Raw genomic sequence first — 10,782 nt, forward strand, 5'->3', positions numbered from 1 at the left:
TATCTCAACTTACTTTTTGAGTCTCACAGTTTGGTTCACAGCTGTGATTCATGAAACGAGAGCAATTTCCTTTCTGAGTGGCATCTATTATCTAGGAAAAAGGATAATTTAAGAATTAAAAAATGAGACCTCAAAATATACATGCATTTTGCAAAGGAAAAACATAAGGCAAATTTAAGACCCACATCCCCAACCTCCCTTCCTTTAGCCAGCTCTCTCACACTACTTTACACATCAAAGTGACAAATATCCAACTGCTTCCCCTTGAAGATCTGCTAACTATAGATGTTTTATCTATAGGCAAAATTATCTCCATGTCTACCACTGTCTCTCCCATTTGCTTCTAGCTATTTCTTACATCCTATTATATTCCAATCTCATTTCATGTGTATAAAACTTCATTTTAAGTGCATGCTATACCACAGTGCAGTAGCTCCTAAACTTCAGTGTATATCTGAAACCCCTGAAGAGCTGGGCCCACCCCTAGAGTTAGACTCAGCAGGTCCTAGGGTAGGTCCCTAGAATTTGCATTTCCAGGTTGAATGTAGAAGCAGGTATGAGAACCCAGCTAAAGTCTATTAAGCCAGACATCAAAGAGATTTGTAAAAATGTAAAACAATGGCACTCATCACTACAACAAATTTTTTTGAAAATAATTTTCATAAAAGCATGTTATTTGTGTCAACATATTGCCACTTGTTACTTTTAAATGGTTTAATAAATATTTTTCAATTTCTCAGCTTTAATTTTTAATATGATAAATACTGATAAATATAACCCACATAAACAAAAGCTCTTTGGGGGTCATCAATAATTTTTAAGAGTTGTAATACGAAGCATGTGTGTTTACAATTATATATATACGTAAATACCTCCCTCTACCATCCTTTTTGTAAACAAATAGAAACAAACTATATACACATAGTTTGTGCAACACATTCATGCTGCTCACCTCATCATTCTTCAGGGCCATGAAATAGTAGTGGATGTTTTTGTTTCGTGCATACTCCTTTACCCGGGCTTTAAACTCTTTATGATCAAGTACCTCTCCACAATATTCCAGGACAAATGTGTTCCTGGCAAAACAAAAAAAAAACAGTAGCACTTCCTGCCTAGGAGCTATATGGAAAACATACATAACCATGTAAAAAATAATAAATTTAAAGAAATATTGCAAAGTGGATATATTTGGTATTACACAAGATGTAATTAAAATACCTTAAGCACCTAGCAAAGTACCCAGCACATAACCAAGGTTAATTTTCTCCTTCCTAATACCTTCCAAAGAATGTTGATTCTAAGAAGCTTTTATAATTTCTACATAATACCAAAATGCATATCTTGCTCTAACTAGATATTAAAACAAACTTTCAAGTCTTGTTTACATTAACATGAAAACAGTGATTCACAGCTGAGAAATAGCTCTAAAGAAATCAGCAGGCAGTGAAAAATTAAGAGTCTTCATGTTCTAGGGAAAAAGAAGGCTACTTAAACAAATACTGCAGCCCTTCTACCGCCTTTACTCTCAAAGGTTTCTAATGATGTTAAAGGTCAAATATATCTTCTCTGACTGCATTCTGTGAGCTTTCTCTAGTATTTATCAATAATTATGATTAATCTCTCTTTTTAGCTTCTTTCAGTTACCTTCCACCCTTGATTGTTCTTTCCTTAGTTATTTACCTATTTCCTCCCTATTGAAGATATTAAATTCTCAGTCTCTTCTCCCTTCCTTTATTCTATAAAGCTCATTCTCACCAATGACTTCAAGTATTACCTCCATGTAGACAAATGCTTCTCTATGCTTTGCTCCCAAGTTCTGACCTGAAATGATCCGCCTGGAAGTCTTGTCTTATTCCTTCAAAATAAACATGCCCTAACGCTAACCAAAGAGATTTTAAAAATGTAAATTTTTAAATTTGCTCACAACATACTGACATAATCAATGTACCTATTAAAAAAGGAATTAACTGGCCAACTAAAAAAATTAAACCCTCAGTTTAGAAAATAAAGCAGGTAAAAATAGATGAGAAAAGAACAATTATATAAAGAAGCAAAACACAAACACAAGATTGGAGAAATTTATAGTGAATATACATGCACTTCTACAGCAGTCCATCACAAACACATTTTGGTCTCAACAATCAAAAACTGATTACTCATAGATAATCCTAAAATGTCAAATTACTATCTTTATAAACAATACTTAAATTTTCCTTTCTAACTCCAGAAGCTTATCATTTCGTAAGTAATGTACTAGGATGGTCACAAAATTTTAGCTCCTATAATGTTGGGCTCTCCACTTCTAGGATCAGTCCCCTCCCTTGAGAAAAAGAAAAATGACACATCAGAGGCTGCCATGTAGATTAAATGAGATACTGACCATAAAACACACCTTAAACAAGATGTGGAATCTCACAGGTAAAAAATGTGTCCATTTCCCACCCTAACAAAAACTAAATTCTCCTCCCTGAACTTGTCATTTAAAGCTCACTGAAGCCCTCTGACACAGGTATTATGCCCATTTAACACATAAGATGGAATTTAGAGAAGTTAGGTGATCTGCGCAAGGTCACAAAGCTAGATTTATAGACTGGAATTCAAACTCCACCTGAATGACTGCTTGTCCCATTATATTATTAAGACGCTTTCTTCTGTTAGACTAAAATATTCAATTCTGATGACACTACTCTCAAATCACTTCTTCATTTAGAAAAAGTTCTTAAATACCAGAACCTGACCAATCACTAAATTACTCAGAGTAGAGACTTCCCACCATCAGGAAGGCTGAAGGATATACCAATACCCATGGATCTAACAGTTTGGACCTGATGAAGCAGCTGAGAGAACAGTCTTAAAGTCCTCAGTAATTTAGGAAATGTAGGAAGAGTCACTAGACCCTTCAACCAACCTTCAAAAAACTACATAAGGCCAATGTAAAAGCATATCATGTAGTCCTTAAAACTGGCTAGATAAAATGAGATTTGGGTTTCTTAGAAAAGCTGTACGTCTCAATTTAAAAAAACAAACAGAAAAACACCAAACTGCCTGGCATGCAGTGACTAAAGCCTCCAAAGGCAGAGGCAATGGTTCTTAGTTATTCTTTTTCTAAGTCTGAAATTGCTTCTGGCTGAATGAAGTTTCTTCATTGAACTCTTTAAAGCCCGCTGAAGGCAACCGGGCTCCACTGTGGCAGGCAGAAGGGTGGAAGAGGGCAAAAACTATCACTATGACTGCAAAGTTAGTTGGCTATAGCTATGCAAGGTTTAGGGGTTAAAGGTAACATCTGCAACTCCCTTTAAAATTCATCAAAAAGATGTATTGATGGATGGATAAAGAGATGGGCAGATGGAGAACATATAATAAAGCAAATAGAGCAAAATGTCAACAACTGCAGAATCCAAGTGGTGGTTATATGAGTCTGAATTGTTCAACTCTTTCAACTTTTCAATGTTTTCATAAAATATTATGGGGGAAAAATGGCTTTTTAAAAAGTCCCATTTGGGGGCCGGCCCCGTGGCTTGGTGGTTAAGTGCGCGCGCTCCGATGCTGGTGGCCTGGGTTCGGATCCCGGGCGCGCACCAAGGCACCACTTCTCCATCCATCCTGAGGCCGAGTCCCACATACAGCAACTAGAAGGATGTGCAGCTACAACATACAACTATCTACTGGGGCTTTGGGGGGAAAAAATAAATAAATAAAAACTTTAAAAAAATAAATAAATAAATAAAAATAAAAAAAAAAAGTCCCATTTGCCCAAATGTCCATCAACTGATGAATGGATAAACAAAATGTGGTATATATCCACACAGTGGAATATTATTCAGTCATAAAAAGTAACAAAGTGCTGACACATGCTGTAACATAGATGAAAGCTCAAAAAATGATGCTATGTTAAAGAAGCCAGACACAAAAAAGCCAGATTTGTATGATTTCATTGACATGAAATACTTAGAACAGGTAAGCCACAGAGACAGAAAGCAGATTAGAGGCTGCCAGGGGCTGGAAGGAGGGGGCAATGGAGAAATTCTGCTTAATGGGTACAGGGTTTCCTTTTGGGGTGATGAAAAAGTTTTGGAACTAGATAGAGGTGACAGCTGCACAATACTGTCAATGTACTAAATGTCACTGAATTTTGCACTTTAAAATGATTAATATTATATCATGTGACTTTTACTTCAATTTTTTTTAAAAAGCCCCATTTGGTATCCAATAACATTAAGTCAATCTGGACAATACTACATTCCATTCCTATAGCCTAAAACTAAAGGGTTTTGGTACGGATTTGCTTGGTTTTCTGGTGGAGCCTGTCATGGTACTTGAACACTAACTAGCAGCTTAACTCCAAATACCTCCTCATTCTGCACATATCTGATAATATGTCCTTGTTAAATGAAAATACTCTAACAGTGAACATCTAAGTCGTTTGGAAATAAAAATTTATGAAATTGGTATTACCATCAGCATATGAAAAGTTATACGAGTAAGAAGGTGTAGGAAACATAGAAATATCAAGCCCTAGTATATTTTACCAAAGCAGGGTTCTTTGAGAATAGTTGAGGAAAGCTAAAGAGCTTTAGGAAATTTTAACCTGCTAGGTGAACCAGACATACATTCTCCCTTACCCAATCTTCTTCCCCATAATAGACATGGGCTCCTGAGTCATCAAAGAGTCTCTGGTGCACATAACAAGAATTTATAATAGGTTTGAAGCTATGTGTTTAGTGCAGATTCTGCTAAGAGGCAGTGTCCAGACACATCACCCATTACTATCCCTGCAAGAGAGGCTAGGTCCAAACTGGAGTTTCTTAAAAAAAAAAAAAAAGAGGGCCGGCCCCGTGGCTTAGCGGTTAAGTGCACGCGCTCCGCTGCTGGCGGCCCGGGGTTCGGATCCCAGACACGCACCGCTTCTCCGGCCATGCTGGGGCCATGTCCCACATACAGCGACTAGAAGGATGTGCAGCTATGACATACAGCTATTTACTGGGGCTTTGGGGGAAAATAAATAAATAAGTAAAATTATAAAAAAAAAAAAAAACAAACTCTCAAAGAGAAAAGCCTAGCTGGCTTGGGTAGGATAAAAGAAAGCATCCCTGAAAACCTGCATTCTAGACCAGAGTTAGCAATTTTAGGGACACACTGGACAACTTTGGGAAGTAGAGTTCGATGTTGTTAACAGTGCTCAAAGAAAGCTTAGCCTATTATTTGTTCAAAAAATTATAAAGGATCCAATGAATTGAAGATGGAACACAATGAGATGATCCTGTGAGAGATGTGTTTCAAAGAAACAATTTAAAAATGGTTATTATGAACCAAAATATTGTGATAATACTATGTAGAGAAGGGAAATATATGAGGTTCCTACTATCCACTTTTTTACATAATAAAACATGTTTTTTCTGGTTGGTTCCCAAAAGGATAGACTGATACGAACATCATGTCCTATTTTCACAAGAAAAACAGAACGATTTGGCTTTCAAAAGATATATGAGGATTCCTGTCAGAAAACTAAACTACCTGCTGGCGGTGGTGGTTACTATTATTAGGTTATTTGTTACCCGGTTGCTTTGAATCCCCACAATAAACAGACTAATACCCCTCGCCTCACCTCACCCCAATTCCCATCCAAGTGTGGTCATATGCTTAGAGGATTCTGAACGAAGAGTTGTGCCTGAGTCACTAGAATCCAGCAAATGTTTTATTTTCTTCCTTTATTCCTTTTATATATTTAAAAAATTTTTTTCAATCATAAACACATGTAATCTATATATATTTAACATTAAAGAAAAAGGCACTCAACTTTCATAAAAATACTTAAATATGCTATATATAAAAACAGTGTTTAGGGGCCAGCCCCGTGGCTTAGCAGTTAAGTGCTCGTGCTCTACTACTGGCAGCCCAGGTTCGGATCCCGGGCACGCACCGACTCACCGCTCGTCCGGCCATGCTGAGGTGGCGTCCCACACACAGCAACTAGAAGGATGTGCAACTATGACATACAACTATCTACTGGGGCTTTGGGGCAAAAAAGGAGGAGGATTGGCAATAGATATTAGCTCAGGGCTGATCTTCCTCACAAAAAAAAAAATAAATAAATAATAGTGTTTAGGGGCCAGCCCGGCGGCATAGCAGTTAAGTGTGCAGGCTCCGCTGCGGCGGCCTGGGGTTTGGATCCTGGGCGCGCACCAACACACCGCTTGTTAAGCCATGCTGTGGCAGTGTCCCATATAAAGTGGAGGGAAATGGGTACGGATGTTAGCCCAGGACCAGTCTTCCTTAGCAAAAAGAGGATTAGCAACAGGTGTTAGCTCAGGGCTAATCTTCCTCATACACACACACAAAAAATAGTATTTAAAGGAAACACTGAATATGGTAGAAAATAAAGTGAACCTTTTATTGCATTACATATAAAAAAGTTACATTAGTTGGGCGGAAGGCAACATTTATTCACTCAACAAATGTTTTTTGAGTGTCTGTCAAGTATGCTTTAATTCTCTACCTCAGTATCCTCAGATACTCTCTTCTACTCTTATCCCAACTCAGTTTTATATATACTAATAGATTCTGTCCTAACTCCTTTTTATAGTTTCATAGAGATTCTAGGGGTCTATAGCAAACACTTGGTAATTGCTTGGAATTAAAAGAAACATAACTATCAGACAAAGAAGGACCTGCCCAGTCCGAATGTCCAAAGTGACAAAATGCTCTTTTTATATATATAGGCAGAAAAGATTTTTTTGATTTCCCAAAAAAGTGGTTTGTTTGTTTTTTTTTGAGGAAGATTAGACCTGAGCTAACATCTGTTGCCAGTCCTCCTCTTTTTTGCTGAGGAAGATTGGCCCTGGGCTAACAACTATGCCCATCTTCCTCCACTTTATATGGGACGCCGCCACAGCATGGCTTGACAAGCCGTGTGTCGGTCCGCACCCGGGATCCAAACCTGCGAACCCCGGGGCCGCCAAAGTGAAGCGTGTGAACTTAACTGCTATGCCACTGGGCCAGCTCCAGGTTTTTTGTTTTTTTTTTTAATAACTAGCTACCAAGTGGTCATTCTGCACAATAATCGTTACTAAACATCAGTATAATAGACAAATCACTTTCCTACAAAGTATCTACCTAACTTCAGTAACACAAAAATGAAGTGAAAGGTGATTAAAACATAACTTACGAAGGAAGGTCTTTGGCAGCTCTCAAGCCCCAGCCTTTCTTTTCTGTAAGTATGACTTCCACATCTGCATGCTGTTTTCTCTGAAACCGTCTATTGGAACAATAATCCCCATTTGGACACCGAGAAGAACTGAAATGAGAAACGAAGAAAATTAATTCTTCAAAGCAGCAAAAGAACCAAAAAGATGTTCGATAGAATGTGTTATGTAACTACATATATCAATACATCTTTATGGGATAATCAGCATATGTGTGGGTAAGCCTTCAAGTGAGTCTTCCTCAGAAATTCTTTCCATCATGAAGGGAGTCCTTAAAACTGAGTGTCTACATTGTTACTTAAACAGATGATACCCACAATACAGCCTTGTCATCTGGTCATCACCTACTCCCTGGGTGTCTAGGATACGTTTCTAGGCTGCATGTAAGCCTGCTGTACTCTGACTACTCTGCAGAGCTAAATTCTCTATCAGTGTACCGTCTCTTACATTCCACTCCAATCATCATTAATTTGATCTACTTGACCTACATTTAAGAGAAACTATCATTAAACATATCCTTATTCAGAGTAAACACAATATAAAGTTGCAAGGCTCCTCTCCCATGGATCCTAGAATAAAAATAATAAAAGCAAATATTCACTGAATTCTTGATATTCCAAAGCTGGCAGATACAAAGATTTTTAATACTGAGTAAGGTACCAATCATTTTCAATATATTATTAATTATTGCCAAACCAGTAGTAAATAATTTTTTTTACAGATGCTCAAAGGATGGAGGATTCACTTTAGAGTGAGGTAGTGAAGGAAAGCTTTCAGGAGGGAGCAGGATTAAAGCAAAATCTCTAATAACACATAGGATATGGATAGAAAAGGAAAACCAGATATACAACAACAGTGCCTGCCTGTGTGCAAAAATAGGAAACAATGCCTGTTTGAAGCAAAGGGAATAAAACAGCTAAGGATAATTGATTATAAAGGTGGGTTGCTGGAAGATGGAAAGGCAGGTTGTTGATATACTGTGAAGGGCTCTGAATACCAGGCTAAATTTGAACTTAATCCTGAGAACTACTAAATGTCTGAGTGTGGGAATAACATAAAGAAAGAAATTCTGGGGCCGGCCCAGTGGCTTGGCAGTTAAGTGCGCGCGCTCTGCTGCTGGCGGCCCGGGTTCGGATCCCGGGCGCGCACCGACGCACCACTTCTCTGGCCATGCTAAGGCCGTGTCCCACATACAGCAACTAGAAGGATGTGCAGCTATGACATACAACTATCTACTGGGGCTTTGGGGGAAAAAAATAAAATAAATAAAATCTTAAAAAAAAAAAAAAAAAGAAATTCTGTATTTCATATCTGTTTAGCAAGGTTAGCAGGAAAACCCAGAATGCAGAGGTTAGGGCAACAAGGTCAAATTAGGAGAATAGTGCCCTTATGTCTCCTCTCCTTACATGTGTACTGTCATCTCTACTTTTAGTTTAAATAAAGGAATACAAAAAATGTTTTCTCTTTTTCATTTTTTTGAGGTGTACGATTTATTTTTGTAACACTATAACATGAACATAACCGAAAACTGAGCTTTGAAAGCAATCACTTCAATAATACTAAAAATAAGGTTACCTACACTACAAATCACCTTAATAATTTTTCCATGTTAAAAATAAGGATACAACTTTTCATCGGTCAGATTGGTAAAAAATATTATCATACATTTTTTAAGGTAAAGATGTTTACTGTTTATAAGAAAAAATATGGAAGCAAAAGTCTATCAACAGAAGATTTATAATAATTATGAGTTAACTATGAACAGAATACATAATGCAGCCAAGGGAAAGATTCAGGTAGGTCTGTATGTACAGTTCTGAATAAGTCTCTGAAACATATTTAATTAAGGATGTACAAGTAGGGTGAGGGGAAATAAAGTTCAAAAAAGTACATATAGTAAGATTTCATTTCTATACATAAAAAGAAGAAATATCCACCTATATTGGTATAGGCATAAAAATTATCTGGAAAGACTACAAATAGAGGGATTGAGGTTTGGGAGAGGAAGATTTTTATTTTATACATCTTTGAAATGTTAGGGTTTTATCTCATTTTATAGTAAAAAATAAAAAATACCAATATTTACTTCTCAGGACATGAACATCACAAGAGATAAAAGGAGACTGGATAAAAATTAATATTACTATGTTAGCATTAGGGCTACTTTATAGAACAATTACACTAGGTACTATAATCTAATGCACAAAGCAAGGGAAACTTGTCTCCTTATAAATACTCTTACACTTGGAGATTTTATTACTTATAAATACTCAAAAGAGGTAGAAGGAGAAAGGCTAAATTTTACTCTTCATTAATTCTTTTTAACATTTAGAGAAATTTAATAGAATGGTTGAGCAAAAGCAGAGCATTCTAACTTACCATTCAATCATGAGGAGACGATTAAGACAATCTTCCCCACATGCTATTTCACCTTGAGCTCTTTCCTCTTTAGAAAGAGGTGTACACTCACACTGCATTCGCTTAATATCCCGATGGGATTTATTCTTCTTTCTATTGGGTAAAATTTTACACAAAGGGTTAAATAAATCCCTTGCCAATCATACAACATATATAATCACCTATGTGCTAAATCTCATTAGTTTCAAACTTAATGATTCTGGTTAAATCAATCATTCAAAAGGAAGAAAACACCTAATCACTAGCATTTGTGAGACTACAAACACTAAGAAGTGTGTTGCAAAAAGATGTGAGAGGCAACCTTACTCCTGGCAAATAGGAGAATGGGGTAAATTCAAGTCTATCATTTTGGACTCAGCCCTTATTTCCCAGTCCAGGTCAGCTAAGCCTCAAATTCTGAGCAATTTCAAGTGTCAATAGTCATATTTGGCTCAGGAGAAAAATAAGAAAACTCATATATCAAATAGTGACACAGCTGATTAATTGTTAAATTTAAGCATCAGTCCTCATGGATGAACAAGTAATAGTTGAGATACAATGTTGAAGAAGAAAAGGAGCTGCTAAAAAAATAAGTTTTTAATTAAGAGTTTAACTCAATCAAATCTTTTAGACAATCCTTCAGTAACATCACGTTTGTACAAATCTTGTTTAAAAGAAAACCGAATGATTAAAAAAATAATAATACAGAATAATCAGGTAAAGGTTTTTGAGAGCTAAACTTTCTCAATGCAGACAAACTGATTTGGGGGGAGAAGGGAAACTATTCAAAATTGACTGGGTTCATAAAAACCTATGCCAGAGTTTGCAAAGCAAAAGTGAAAATGTGATTATTTACTGGCCTTTTTACTGAACTGTTTTTTTTTGGTGAGGAAGATTAGCCCTGAGCTAACATCCATTGCCAATCCTTCTCTTTTTGCTGAGGAAGACTGGCCTTGGGTTAACATCCATGCCCATTTTCCTCTACTTTATATGGGACGCCGCAACAGCATGGCTTGACAAGCGGTGCGTCGGTGCGTGCCTGGGATGCGAACCTGCGAACCCCGGGCCGCCGAAGCAGAGCACATGCAATTAACCGCTATGACACCGGGCAGGCCCTGAACTCTATTTTTTGACCTTTGTCAAAACAAAACAAAAAAAAAAAAAATCAAGGATCACTGAATAA

At 37.0% G+C, this 10,782-nt stretch overlaps 1 protein-coding gene across 8 annotated transcripts in view; it reads right to left on the reverse strand.

Moving 5' to 3' along the window:
* SETD2 (SET domain containing 2, histone lysine methyltransferase) overlaps nt 1-10,782 on the reverse strand; it is a 139,443-nt gene that overhangs the window by 81,804 nt on the left and 46,857 nt on the right. For all 8 annotated transcript variants that reach the window (XR_015552216.1, XM_014791438.2, XM_087430869.1 and 5 more), the window contains 4 exons: nt 9,582-9,713; nt 7,166-7,294; nt 953-1,076; nt 14-91 (listed from right to left, as the gene is read on the reverse strand). Coding sequence is in view for 7 of the 8 variants with exons in the window: in XM_014791438.2 (XP_014646924.1) it covers nt 14-91; nt 953-1,076; nt 7,166-7,294; nt 9,582-9,713 (463 nt within the window). In the remaining variant the exon portion in view is untranslated. The remainder of the gene's footprint in view (nt 1-13; nt 92-952; nt 1,077-7,165; nt 7,295-9,581; nt 9,714-10,782) is intronic.

The sequence above is a fragment of the Ceratotherium simum genome, chromosome 5, assembly GCF_057802395.1.
Source record: "Ceratotherium simum simum isolate JZ-2026a chromosome 5, ASM5780239v1, whole genome shotgun sequence".
Lineage (NCBI taxonomy): Eukaryota > Metazoa > Chordata > Mammalia > Perissodactyla > Rhinocerotidae > Ceratotherium > Ceratotherium simum.